General features: G+C 47.7%; 1 protein-coding gene across 4 annotated transcripts in view; it reads left to right on the top strand.

The window, feature by feature from the left end:
- LOC129823493 (inactive ubiquitin carboxyl-terminal hydrolase 54-like) overlaps positions 1-14507 on the top strand; it is an 87923-nt gene that overhangs the window by 15462 nt on the left and 57954 nt on the right. For all 4 annotated transcript variants that reach the window (XM_055882328.1, XM_055882413.1, XM_055882487.1 and 1 more), the window contains exons 2-3: positions 11016-11443; positions 13670-13762. In XM_055882328.1, coding sequence (XP_055738303.1) covers positions 11276-11443; positions 13670-13762 — 261 coding nt within the window. In that variant the 5' untranslated portion in view covers positions 11016-11275. The remainder of the gene's footprint in view (positions 1-11015; positions 11444-13669; positions 13763-14507) is intronic.

Raw genomic sequence — 14507 nt, 5'->3', positions numbered from 1 at the left:
CTCTCTTCCCCTCCCTCTGTTTCTCTCTTCCCCTCCCTCTGTTTCTCTTCCACTCCCTGTTTCTCTCTTCCCCTCCCTCTGTTTCTCTCCCCCTCCCTCTGTTTCTCTTCCCCTCCCTCTGTTTCTCTTCCACTCCCTGTTTCTCTCTTCCCCACCCTCTGTTTCTCTTCCCCTCCTCTGTTTCTCTCTCCCCCTCCCTCTGTTTCCCTTCCCCTCCCTTTGTTTCTCTTCCCCTCCCTCTGTTTTTCTCTTCCCCTCCCTCTGTTTCTCTTCCCCTCCCTCTGTTTCTCTCTTCTCCTCCCTCTGTTTCTCTCTCCCCTCCCTCTGTTTCTCTTCCCCTCCCTCTGTTTCTCTCTTCCCCTCCCTCTGTTTCTCTCCCCCTCCCTCTGTTTCTCTCCCCCTCCCTCTGTTTCTCTTTCCCCTCCCTCTGTTTCTCTTCCCCTCCCTCTGTTTCTCTTCCCCTCCCTCTGTTTCTCTTCCCCTCCCTCTGTTTCTCTCTTCCCCTCCCTCTGTTTCTCTCTTCCCCTCCCTCTGTTTCTCTCTTCCCCTCCCTCTGTTTCTCTCTTCCCCTCCCTCTGTTTCTCTTTCCCCTCCCTCTGTTTCTCTTCCCCTCCCTCTGTTTCTCTTCCCCTCCCTTTGTTTCTCTTCCCCTCCCTCTGTTTCTCTCTTCCCCTCCCTCTGTTTCTCTTCCCCTCCCTCTGTTTCTCTCACCCCTCCCTCTGTTTCTCTTCCCCTCCCTCTGTTTCTCTCTTCCCCTCCCTCTGTTTCTCTCCCCCTCCCTCTGTTTCTCTTTCCCCTCCCTCTGTTTCTCTTCCCCTCCCTCTGTTTCTCTTCCCCTCCCTTTGTTTCTCTTCCCCTCCCTCTGTTTCTCTCTTCCCCTCCCTCTGTTTCTCTCTTGTCCCTCCCTCTGTTTCTCTCTTCCCCTCCCTCTGTTTCTCTTTCCCCTCCCTCTGTTTCTCTCTTCCCCTCCCTCTGTTTCTCTCTTCCCCTCCCTCTGTTTCTCTTCCACTCCATGTTTCTCTCTTCCCCTCCCTCTGTTTCTCTCTTCCCCTCCCTCTGTTTCTCTCTTCCCCTCCCTCTGTTTCTCTCTTCCCCTCCCTCTGTTTCTCTCTCCCTCCCTCTGTTTCTCTCAACATGTACCTCTTTTTCTCTTCCCCTCCCTCTGTTTCTCTCTCCCTCCCTCTGTTTCTCTCTTGTCCCTCCCTCTGTTTCTCTCTCCCTCCCTCTGTTTCTCTCTTGTCCCTCCCTCTGTTTCTCTCTCCCTCCCTCTGTTTCTCTCTTGTCCCTCCCTCTGTTTCTCTCTTCCCCTCCCTCTGTTTCTCTTTCCCCTCCCTCTGTTTCTCTCTTCCCCTCCCTCTGTTTCTCTTCCCCTCCCTCTGTTTCTCTCCCCCTCCCTCTGTTTCTCTCTCCCTCCCTCTGTTTCTCTCTTCCCCTCCCTCTGTTTCTCTCTCCCTCCCTCTGTTTCTCTCAACATGTACCTCTTTTTCTCTTCCCCTCCCTCTGTTTCTCTCTCCCTCCCTCTGTTTCTCTCTTCCCCTCCCTCTGTTTCTCTCTCCCCTCCCTCTGTTTCTCTTCCCCTCCCTTTGTTTCTCTTCCCCTCCCTCTGTTTCTCTCTTCCCCTCCCTCTGTTTCTCTTCCCCTCCCTCTGTTTCTCTCACCCCTCCCTCTGTTTCTCTTCCCCTCCCTCTGTTTCTCTCTTCCCCTCCCTCTGTTTCTCTCCCCCTCCCTCTGTTTCTCTTTCCCCTCCCTCTGTTTCTCTTCCCCTCCCTTTGTTTCTCTTCCCCTCCCTCTGTTTCTCTCTTCCCCTCCCTCTGTTTCTCTCTTGTCCCTCCCTCTGTTTCTCTCTTCCCCTCCCTCTGTTTCTCTTTCCCCTCCCTCTGTTTCTCTCTTCCCCTCCCTCTGTTTCTCTCTTCCCCTCCCTCTGTTTCTCTTCCACTCCATGTTTCACTCTTCCCCTCCCTCTGTTTCTCTCTTCCCCTCCCTCTGTTTCTCTCTTCCCCTCCCTCTGTTTCTCTCTTCCCCTCCCTCTGTTTCTCTCTCCCTCCCTCTGTTTCTCTCAACATGTACCTCTTTTTCTCTTCCCCTCCCTCTGTTTCTCTCTCCCTCCCTCTGTTTCTCTCTTGTCCCTCCCTCTGTTTCTCTCTCCCTCCCTCTGTTTCTCTCTTGTCCCTCCCTCTGTTTCTCTCTTCCCCTCCCTCTGTTTCTCTTCCCCTCCCTCTGTTTCTCTCTTCCCCTCCCTCTGTTTCTCTTCCCCTCCCTCTGTTTCTCTCTTCCCCTCCCTCTGTTTCTCTCTTCCCCTCCCTCTGTTTCTCTTCCACTCCCTGTTTCTCTCTTCCCCTCCCTCTGTTTCTCTCCCCCTCCCTCTGTTTCTCTTCCCCTCCCTCTGTTTCTCTTCCACTCCCTGTTTCTCTCTTCCCCTCCCTCTGTTTCTCTTCCCCTCCTCTGTTTCTCTCTCCCCCTCCCTCTGTTTCCCTTCCCCTCCCTTTGTTTCTCTTCCCCTCCCTCTGTTTTTCTCTTCCCCTCCCTCTGTTTCTCTTCCCCTCCCTCTGTTTCTCTCTTCCCCTCCCTCTGTTTCTCTCTCCCCTCCCTCTGTTTCTCTTCCCCTCCCTCTGTTTCTCTCTTCCCCTCCCTCTGTTTCTCTCCCCCTCCCTCTGTTTCTCTCCCCCTCCCTCTGTTTCTCTTTCCCCTCCCTCTGTTTCTCTTCCCCTCCCTCTGTTTCTCTTCCCCTCCCTCTGTTTCTCTTCCCCTCCCTCTGTTTCTCTCTTCCCCTCCCTCTGTTTCTCTCTTCCCCTCCCTCTGTTTCTCTCTTCCCCTCCCTCTGTTTCTCTTTCCCCTCCCTCTGTTTCTCTTCCCCTCCCTCTGTTTCTCTTCCCCTCCCTTTGTTTCTCTTCCCCTCCCTCTGTTTCTCTCTTCCCCTCCCTCTGTTTCTCTTCCCCTCCCTCTGTTTCTCTCTTCCCCTCCCTCTGTTTCTCTCACCCCTCCCTCTGTTTCTCTTCCCCTCCCTCTGTTTCTCTCTTCCCCTCCCTCTGTTTCTCTCCCCCTCCCTCTGTTTCTCTTTCCCCTCCCTCTGTTTCTCTTCCCCTCCCTCTGTTTCTCTTCCCCTCCCTTTGTTTCTCTTCCCCTCCCTCTGTTTCTCTCTTCCCCTCCCTCTGTTTCTCTCTTGTCCCTCCCTCTGTTTCTCTCTTCCCCTCCCTCTGTTTCTCTTTCCCCTCCCTCTGTTTCTCTCTTCCCCTCCCTCTGTTTCTCTCTTCCCCTCCCTCTGTTTCTCTTTCCCCTCCCTCTGTTTCTCTCTTCCCCTCCCTCTGTTTCTCTCTTCCCCTCCCTCTGTTTCTCTCTTCCCCTCCCTCTGTTTCTCTTCCACTCCATGTTTCTCTCTTCCCCTCCCTCTGTTTCTCTCTTCCCCTCCCTCTGTTTCTCTCTTCCCCTCCCTCTGTTTCTCTCTTCCCCTCCCTCTGTTTCTCTCTCCCTCCCTCTGTTTCTCTCTTCCCCTCCCTCTGTTTCTCTCTTCCCCTCCCTCTGTTTCTCTTCCCCTCCCTCTGTTTCTCTCTCCCTCCCTCTGTTTCTCTCTTCCCCTCCCTCTGTTTCTCTCTTCCCCTCCCTCTGTTTCTCTCTTCCCCTCCCTCTGTTTCTCTCTTCCCCTCCCTCTGTTTCTCTTCCCCTCCCTCTGTTTCTCTTCCACTCCCTCTGTTTCTCTCTCCCTCCCTCTGTTTCTCTTCCACTCCCTGTTTCTCTCTTCCCCTCCCTCTGTTTCTCTTCCCCTCCCTCTGTTTCTCTCCCCCTCCCTCTGTTTCTCTCTTCCCCTCCCTCTGTTTCTCTTCCACTCCCTGTTTCTCTCTTCCCCTCCCTCTGTTTCTCTTCCCCTCCCTCTGTTTCTCTCTTCCCCTCCCTCTGTTTCTCTTCCCCTCCCTCTGTTTCTCTCTTCCCCTCCCTCTGTTTCTCTTCCACTCCCTGTTTCTCTCTTCCCCTCCCTCTGTTTCTCTCTTCCCCTCCCTCTGTTTCTCTCTCCCTCCCTCTGTTTCTCTCTTCCCCTCCCTCTGTTTCTCTCTTCCCCTCCCTCTGTTTCTCTCTCCCTCCCTCTGTTTCTCTCTTCCCCTCCCTCTGTTTCTCTCTTCCCCTCCCTCTGTTTCTCTCTTCCCCTCCCTCTGTTTCTCTCTTCCCCTCCCTCTGTTTCTCTTCCCCTCCCTCTGTTTCTCTTCCACTCCCTCTGTTTCTCTCTCCCTCCCTCTGTTTCTCTTCCACTCCCTGTTTCTCTCTTCCCCTCCCTCTGTTTCTCTTCCCCTCCCTCTGTTTCTCTCTTCCCCTCCCTCTGTTTCTCTTCCACTCCCTGTTTCTCTCTTCCCCTCCCTCTGTTTCTCTCTCCCTCCCTCTGTTTCTCTCAACATGTACCTCTTTTGACCCTCCCTGTGTTCCTCTCTCATTCTCACCCAAATAACACAGTGTTATTAGAGTAGCATAGAGTCATATGCTTCTTGCTCCAACCAAACATGAAGGTGTGATTCATTGGTTAGCTGTTTATGTCCTGTAGTTAGGGCTGTTATGGTGATCACACCGGCGGTCAAGAGTCATGAAGGCAGTCAAATTCCACGGTAATTAGGCCTCTCCAAGATCTGATGCTCCTGTACGGCCATTGGTTGCCTACCAAACTTGCTAACTGCCTGGTACTCAGCACTCTATAGTCCCTCTAGTCACTTTGACAAATGTCATGGAAGATCTGATCAAACACGTCAGAGGTGAGCTCATGTAAACCAACATTTCTATATACGATGCAATTGCGTGAGAAAACAATTGAGTCTATTGAGTGATGAACTCAATTAAAAAGAGGTACTGTAGATCCCATCAGCGTTCTATAGTCTAGGCCTACTATATTTAATATGAAGCACATTGCTTCTCTTTACGACAGGAGTATAGCCTACCTGGCTGGCATGAAAATGAACTATTTAAGTGCATAGATGACATGTATTTTCCCCCTGCCCCTGTTTCGAGACAGGTGCAGGATAATGGTCCATTCTAAATCAAAACTAATTTCACACATACAGTGCATTTGGAAAGTATTCAGACCCCTTGACTTTTTCCACATTTTGTTACAGCCTTATGGATTAATGGATTAAATAATTTAAAAAATCTTCATCAACCTACACACCATACCCCCATAATGACAGTGAAACTTTTTAAAATATTTTTTTTTTATTTTTTTTTTATGTTTGCTAATTTGATAAAAAAGCAGAAATACCTTTCTTACATAAGTATTCAGACCCTTTGCTATGATACTTGAAATTGAGCTCAGGTGCATCCTGTTTCCATTGATCATCCTTGAGATGTTTCCTTGAGGACCTAACATAAGGACAACTCAGAGTATGCTATTCTGTTCTTCTGAAATAAACTACATTTTCTTCATATCTTTAGAGCTGTCAAAAATAAATAATGTATTTATTGTGATGGTGTAGGCTATATTATATGGATTTATTAGACTTTTTAAAATGAAGATGTTCCAAAGGTCTGCATTGTCATGGTTCCACCTGTCACCAGAGGGGGCCAGAGACCGTCCTAGAGACATTAACGACACTCAGGTTGTCATGGTTACAGCTGTCACCAGAGGGTGCCAGAGACCGTCCTAGAGACATTAACGACACGCAGGTTGTCATGGTTACAGCTGTCACCAGAGCGTGCCAGAGACCGTCCTAGAGACATTAACGACACTCAAGTTGTCATGGTTACAGCTGTCACCAGAGGGTGCCAGAGACCATCCTAGAGACATTAACGACACTCAGGTTGTCATGGTTACAGCTGTCACCAGAGGGCGGCAGAGACCGTCCTAGAGCCATTAACAACACTCAGGTTGTCATGGTTACAGCTGTCACAAAAGGGTGCTAGATACCGTCCTAGAGACATTAACAACACTCAGGTTGTCTTGGTTACAACTGTCACCAGAGACCGTCCTAGAGACATTAATGACACTCCGGTTGTCATGGTTACAGCTGTCACCAGAGGGTGCCAGAGTCTGTCCTAGAGACATTAACGACACTCAGGTTGTCATGGTTACAGCTGTCACCAGAGGGTGCTAAAGACCGTCCTAGAGACATTAACGACACTCAGGTTGTCTTGGTTACAGCTGTCACCAGAGGGCGCCAGAGACCGTCCTAGAGACATTAATGACACTCAGGTTGTCTTGGTTACAGCTGTCACCAGAGGGCGCCAGAGACCGTCCTAGAGACATTAATGACACTCAGGTTGTCATGGTTACAGCTGTCACCAGAGGGCGGCAGAGACCGTCCTAGAGCCATTAACAACACGCAGGTTGTCATGGTTACAGCTGTCACCAAAGGGTGCTAGATACCGTCCTAGAGACATTAACAACACTCAGGTTGTCTTGGTTACAGCTGTCACCAGAGACCGTCCTAGAGACATTAATGACACTCCGGTTGTCATGGTTACAGCTGTCACCAGAGTGTGCCAGAGTCTGTCCTAGAGACATTAACGACACTCAGGTTGTCATGGTTACAGCTGTCACCAGAGGGTGCTAAAGACCGTCCTAGAGACATTAACGACACTATGGTTGTCTTGGTTACAGCTGTCACCAGAGGGCGCCAGAGACCGTCCTAGAGACATTAACGACACTCAGGTTGTCTTGGTTACAGCTGTCACCAGAGGGCGCCAGAGACCGTCCTAGAGACATTAATGACACTCAGGTTGTCATGGTTACAGCTGTCACCAGAGGGTGCCAGAGTCTGTCCTAGAGACATTAACGACACTCAGGTTGTCATGGTTACAGCTGTCACCAGAGGGTGCCAGAGTCCGTCCTAGAGCCATTAACGACACTCAGGTTGTCATGGTTACAGCTGTCACCAGAGGGTGCTAGAGACCGTCCTAGAGACATTAATGACACTCAGGTGGTCATGGTTACAGCTGTCACCAGAGGGCGCCGGAGACCGTCCTAGAGCCATTAACGACACTCAGGTTGTCATGGTGCCAGAGACCGTCCTAGAGACATTAACGACACTCAGTTTGTCATGGTTACAGCTGTCACCAGAGGGTGCCAGAGACCGTCCTAGAGACATTAACGACAATCAGGTTGTCATGGTTCCTGCTGTCACCAGAGGGCGCCGGACACCGTCCTAGAGCCATTAACGACACTCAGGTTGTCATGGTGCCAGAAACCATCCTAGAGACATTAACGACACTCAATTTGTCATGGTTACAGCTGTCACCAGAGGGTGCCAGTGACAGTCCTAGGGACATTAACGACACACAGGTTGTCATGGTTACAGCTGTCACCAGAGGGTGTCGGAGACCGTCCTAGAGCCATTAACCTTTCACGAGTATCTACCCCGGGTCCGGGAGCACCCCCCACCCCCCCCCACACTGAGTAGCATCGCTAGCATAGCGTCACAATTAAATAGTAGCATCTAAATATCATTAAATCACAAGTCCAAGACACCTAATGAAAGATACAGATCTTGTGAATAAAGCCACCATTTCAGATTTTTAAAATGTTTTACAGGGAAGACAAAATATGTAAATCTATTAGCTAACCACGATAGCAAAAGACACCACTTTTCTAACTCCATCAGTTTCTTACTCCATCAGGTGCTATCACCAATTCGGCTAAACTAAGATATTGATAGCCACTAACCAAGAAAAAACCTCATCAGATGACAGTCTGATAACATATTTATGGTATAGGATAGGTTTTGTTAGAAAAATGTGCATATTTCAGGTAGATATCATAGTTTACAATTGCACCCACCGTCACAAATGGACTAGAATAAATACATAGAGCAACGTGTTTACCTAATTACTAATCATCAAACATTTCGTAAAAATACACAGCATACACTAATCGAAAGACACAGATCCTGTGAATACAGACAATATTTCAGATTTTCTAAGTGTCTTACAGCGAAAACACAATAAATCGTTATATTAGCATAGCACATGTGCAAACATTACCCCAGCATTGATTCTAGCCAAAGAGAGCGATAACGTAAACATCGCCAAAATATATAAATTTTTTCACTAACCTTCTCAGAATTCTTCCGATGACACTCCTGTAACATCATATTACAACATACATATACAGTTTGTTCGAAAATGTGCATATTTAGCCACCAAAATCATGGTTAGACAATGACAAAAGTTGCCCAGCTGGTCAGACAATGTCGTGCGCCATATTAGACAGTGATCTAGTCGTATACATAAATACTAATAAACGTGACTAAAAAATATAGGGTGGACAGCGATTGATAGACAATTTAATTCTTAATACAATCGCTGATTTACATTTTTTTAATTATCCTTACTTTTCAATACAGTTTGCGCCAAGCGAAGCTACGTCAAATAAGATGGCGTCATAAGCATTAACATTTTTCGACAGAAACACGATTTATCATAATAAATTGTTCCTACTTTGAGCTGTTCTTCCATCAGAATCTTGGGCAAAGAATCCTTTCTTGGGTCTAATCGTCTTTTGGTCGAAAGCTGTCCTCTTGCCATGTGGAAATGCCAACTGCGTTCGGCATGAACTGGAAACCTGCCCGGCTCTTCAAAAAGTCTCAGAAATAAATGTCCCAAAATGCGCACTAAACGGATATAAATTGCTATAAAACGGTTTAAATTAACTACCTTATGATGTTTTTAACTCCTATAACGAGTAAAAACATGACCTGAGAAATATTACTGGCTCCACTAATGCTTGGAAAAAGAACGGGTCGGTGTCCACCGTGCGTCCGGCGCAGCTGGAAAGGAGTTCCTACCTACACGTGTTTTTGTTTTATAGTGGCTGTGATTGGGCAATCGATACCATTCAAAGCGTCATCACGTAAAGGCATCCAGGGGAAGACGTAAGCAGTGTCCGTATCCTTATAGCATTCACAGTGGCCTTTAAACTGACTCCAGATCAGGGGCCAAAATGTGTGAAATCTGACTCCATGTCAGGGAAATTGCTGTAGAATGAGTTCTGTTCCACTCAGAGACAAAATTCCAACGGCTATAGAAACTAGAGACTGTTTTCTATCCAATAATAGTAATAATATGTATATTGTACGATAAAGTAGGAGAGTAGGAAGCCGTTTAATCTGTAATGCAAATATGCTAATGAGTAAACAGCACCCCCTGTAGTCGCAAGAAGTTAACGACACTCAGGTGGTCATGGTTACAGCTGTCACCAGAGGGTGCCAGAGGCCGTCCTAGAGACATTAACGACACACAGGTTGTCATGGTTACAGCTGTCACCAGAGGGCGCCAGAGACCGTCCTAGAGACATTAACGACACTCAGGTGGTCATGGTTACAGCTGTCACCAGAGGGTGCCAGAGGCCGTCCTAGAGGCATTAACGACACGCAGGTTGTCATGGTTACAGCTGTCACCAGAGGGCGCCAGAGACCGTCCTAGAGACATTAACGACACTCAGGTGTGTCCTATTTACTCATTATGATGTCACTGTTAAGAGGTGTGTTTTCTGTTGTCTTTTGCTGAAGCTGGAATTGTTTACTGTGTGCGTTTGGTTCCTGAGTGAGTTTTTTGAAACTTAGTGTTTGTTGTTTTTCAAGTGTACTGTGATCCTGCGACTACCGTTTCTCAGTCAAGTATTATGTTTAGCCTTAACCACTGATTCCTCGTCTGGTCTCTTCTCTACACCTGGGTTCAACCTCACCATGTCACACGCATCAGTGGAAGCCAGGAGATGCTAAATGTGTTTATGTTAATTAACGGTCAGTTATTTGCTTGACAATCCCCGGCTGACCGCCACAGCCCTACCTGTAGTTAATGTAGTGTTAATAACTGTATACTGTGTACAGCAGGGTACACACTGTATCTCTAATGCCACACAACCATGTTTTACTGTAGACATCACTATAGTAACAGCCCACTCCAACCATCCATCCATCCATCCACACACACACAAACACACATGCAGACACACACCACCCGTAGACCGCAGCATTCCTGTGACATCTGGCCCATCGCCAAGGGGTCGCTATGGCAGCACAGCACGGCAACGGGGGGAGGGAGGGCACTGCGGCTCCGCTACTGGCCAGTCTGTTACGCAACCTGTTTACACACACACACGCACACGCACACACACACACACACACACACACACACACACACACACACACACACACACACACACACACACACACACACACACACACACACACACACACACACACACACACACACAGTGAGTACTACTGCTTGATGATAAATCCCAGATAAAGCTCTCCTAGTAATGACATAACTGAGAAACATACATTGATGTCAGCAGCTTACCGTTACAGTACACTACTATACTCCATACTATGAGTTGCATGACCATTCAGGTTACAATATTGTGAAATGGTATTTCCTGTGCAGTTAAAGAGTGACTGACTTTAAAAAGCAACAAAATCCCTTTGAAAACGGTCTATCTGGCATCAATGTGTCAGAAACAGTTATTCTGGTGACAATATTGACTACAAATAAATAGGATCATTTTGGCCATGAAGTCAGTCTCGTCTAAAACAGAGTTTGGAACATCTGTGCATCACAACGGGTAAACGAAGGTTGGGTTTTGATTTGACGATGGCCATTTGCCCACTAACATGGGGTGAACAGCTGCAGTGATTGCTCTCTATCCAATAGCATAAGCATTGAGACAGACCCGCCCAGCAGCTCCAAAATACTGCACCAAACACCTTAGTTAGATGTAAAATTGCGCAACCAAAATATCCTCTGCAAAAAAAATCTAAATGAATTACAGATTTTCTGGAGTTATTTTAGATTCAGAGGATTTAGAGGAAGTGAAATAGGCTTCCCCGTCTGAAGTGTCTTATGGGGGACAAACATCATTAACTGAACTCTGAATCGGTCAGGAAACTGAACTCTCGTTTTTCTAATGAGCAACAGAAAAACACACGTGCCAATCGGCGTGTTAAGTGGCAGTTGAAATATGTCCTATACTGGAGGTCTGTTTGTTGTGTGTGTGCGGTACTGTATAGGAGATGTGGTGATTGTGTTGTGTGGTTTGTCTCTTGCAGGCAGAGTGAGAGCAGAGAAGAGACATATTAGGCTGAACAGAAGTCAAGGACTGTGGAAGGACTGAAGACACCTGCCAGTCAAGACTTACCAGAAAGAGACCAACGCTCTCCATCGCTCTTTCTACCTATTCTCTTTGTTTGTCATTCTTTCTCTATCCCCACTCTCTCTCTAATGGGAGTAACTTAGAACACGTTGCTCCATCTCATGCCCCTGCCCCTTCCTGCCCCTCCGTGGTGACGGGAGCGCCCAGCAGGAAGTGATGTCGTGGAAGAGGAACTACTTTGCGTCAGGCGGTGGCAGCGGAGGTCCTGGTGGAGGGCTACAGGGACTGATCACGACCCCTCGGACTATGGCCTCCTTCGCCCCGAGTAAAGGCCTCAGCAACGAACCTGGACAGAACAGCTGCTTCCTTAACAGTGCTCTGCAGGTACACACACACACACACGCACGCACGCACGCACACACAAACGCACACACACACACACACACACAGACTATGCTGGACTGTCATTCTCAGTGATCTCTCACTATGAGTCCCTGCGGAGCAATGATAGGAAAGATACAGAGAGCGAAAGAAAGAAAGAGAAAGAGAAAGAGAGAGACAAAGACAGAGAGAAAAATAGAATGAGAGAGGGAGAGAAGAAGGAGATATGATAGAGAGAGAGAGAAAAACAAAGAATTTGAAAACAAACCCAATTTTGATAAACTTCCATATCTACTAGGTGAAATACCACAGTGTGCCATCACAGCAGCAAGATTGCCACAAGAAAAGGGCAACCAATGAAGAACAAACACCATTCTAAATACAACCCATATTTATGTTTATTTATTTTCCCTTTTGTACTTTAACCATTTGCACATCGTTACAACACTGTATATAGACATAATATGACATTTGAAATCTATTTCACTTGCTTTGGAAATGAAAACATATGTTTCCCATGCCAATAAAGCCTATGAGAGAGAGAGAGAGAGAGAGAGAGAGAGAGAGAGAGAGAGAGAGAGAGAGAGAGAGAGAGAGAGAGAGAGAGAGAGAGAGAGAGAGAGAGAGAGAGAGAGAGAGAGAGAGAGAGAGAGAGAGAGAGAGAGAGTGCTTCACACACACACCTGATTTGCACAGGACTGCTTTGCCAGCTCCCAGGTTTGAAGCTGTGTGTGTGTGTGTGTGTGTGTGTGTGTGTGTGTGTGTGTGTGTGTGTGTGTGTGTGTGTGTGTGTGGGCCCCACAAGAAGAGAGATCTTCTCTACGCTGTGGTGATGTACTACAGCTGGGAGCCGATTCATCACAAATAAATAAACTAAGGAGGGAGGAGAGGGGGTAGAGGGAGGAGAGAGGGAAGAGGGAGGAGAGAGGGAAGAGGAAGAAGAGAGGGAAGAGGGAGGAGAGAGGGAAGAGGAAGAAGAGAGGGAAGAGGGAGGAGAGAGGGTAGAGGAAGGAGAGCGGGAATAGGGAGGAGAGCGGGAATAGGGAGGAGAGCGGGAATAGGGAGGAGAGCGGGAATAGGGAGGAGAGAGGGAAGAGGAAGAAGAGAGGGTAGAGGGAGGAGAGAAGGAAGAGGAAGGAGCGAGGGAAGAAGGAGGAGAGAGGGAAAAGTGAGGAGAGAGGGAAGAAGGAGGAGAGAGGGAAGAAGGAGGAGAGAGGGAAGAGGAAGGAGAGAGGGTAGAGGGAGGAGAGAGGGAGGAGAGAGGGAAGAGGGAGGAGAGAGGGAAAAGTGAGGAGAGAGGGAAGAAGGAGGAGAGAGGGAAGAGGGAGGAGAGAGGGAAGAAGGAGGAGAGAGGGAAGAGGAAGGAGAGAGGGAGGAGTGAGGGTAGAGGGATGGTAGAGGGAGGAGAGAGGGTAGAGGAAGGAGAGAGGGAGGAGTGAGGGTAGAGGGATGGTAGAGGGAGGAGAGAGGGTAGAGGGAGGAGAGAGGGAAGAAGGAGGGAAGAGGGAGGAGAGAGGGTAGAGGAAGGAGAGAGGGAGGAGTGAGGGTAGAGGGATGGTCGGGGAGATGGAGGAGAGAGGGAAGGGAGGGCAGAGGTAAGATGGAGGAGAGAGGGAAGCGTCAGCATGCAATCTGTCACCTTCCTCCCCTTTAATCTTAACCCTTAACACACACTGTTGTAAATAAGGTTGAAACTTTGCTGTCACAATACTGTATCTGTCACATCACACTAAATGTTTCCCACCAGAACTGGGATTCGAACCGTCAACCCTTCGGTTGCTGGTCCAACCTCTAGGTTTCCTGCCTCCCCTTAAAGGCCCAGTGCAGTCAAAAACATCATTGTCCTGTGTTTTATATTTCCACAGTATGTTGGGATCATACTGTGAAATGATGAACATTATGGTAGTGCCCTTGTTTTGATGGGATGGAGTTTTGGCCTGCCTAGTGAGGAGGGACTATTAGTTAATAGTCAAATAAGAATTTGTTCCAAACCTCTTTGCAAATAACAGCTAGTTTTCCGTTTCCCCCTCCCCACTCAGACCACTGTTTTAGCTAAATTCTTGCTTGAGAAGTTGATCCTTTCTTTTTGACCATTTTAATTGAAAAATAATCACAGTAAGGTATTTCATTGTTACCCAGAAAAGATTTGATATTGAGATAAAAACCTCTGCATTGGACTTTTAAAAATGTAAATATGTAAAATATACCAAACATGTAAATATTCTTTAGGTCCTGTGGCATCTGGATATCTTCCGTAGAAGTTTCCGTCAGCTGACCACCCACAAGTGTATGGAAGACTCCTGTATCTTCTGTGCCCTCAAGGTAGGTCTCCAAGGGCCATTCACTCTCATGAGCACTTATTTAGCTATTATGAGTGTGTGTGTGTTCTATAAAGCATTCTAATGATGCTGTGTGTACAGTAGGTGTGTCTGTCTGAGTACATTGTGTAATGTAGCTGTGTTGGTGTGTACAGAGATGTCAGCATTGTATAATGTAGTGTTGTCGGTGTGGACTATGTGTGTGTATAAGTGTGTTTGTAGCGGTGTATGTGTGTGTGTGTTTTACACGCTGTTCTATCTCCTGAGCCGCTGTGTAATTAATTGGCTGACTGAAAGTGCTGAGCCAGCAGAACCCACGCTGGGGTGCCACACACACACACACACACACACACACACACACACACACACACACACACACACACACACACACACACACACACACACACACACACACACACACACACACACACACACACACACACACACACACACACACACACACACACACACATGCAGGCATACTGGCTTGTATCTGAAGCAGCATGGTTGGTGTGTGTGTGTGAGGCCATAGTAATGCTAACTGCATCAGTTTTTTATAACACCTAGAGGTGACCTTATTACCGCCACACTGGCAGTCAAGTCATGACCGCAGTAAAACTCTACGTTACCGTTGAGTCACGGTAATCTCCTCTTATTCACTCTGGATACGCGTTGGTAGTACCCATCTCGCTAACGATCATCAGGTCCTAATGGCCTGGTACTCAGGGCTCTATTATCCCTCTAACCAC

Source organism: Salvelinus fontinalis, chromosome 1, assembly GCF_029448725.1.
Source record: "Salvelinus fontinalis isolate EN_2023a chromosome 1, ASM2944872v1, whole genome shotgun sequence".
Classification (NCBI taxonomy): Eukaryota; Metazoa; Chordata; class Actinopteri; order Salmoniformes; family Salmonidae; genus Salvelinus; species Salvelinus fontinalis.
This window is presented reverse-complemented; position numbering and strand designations above follow the sequence as displayed.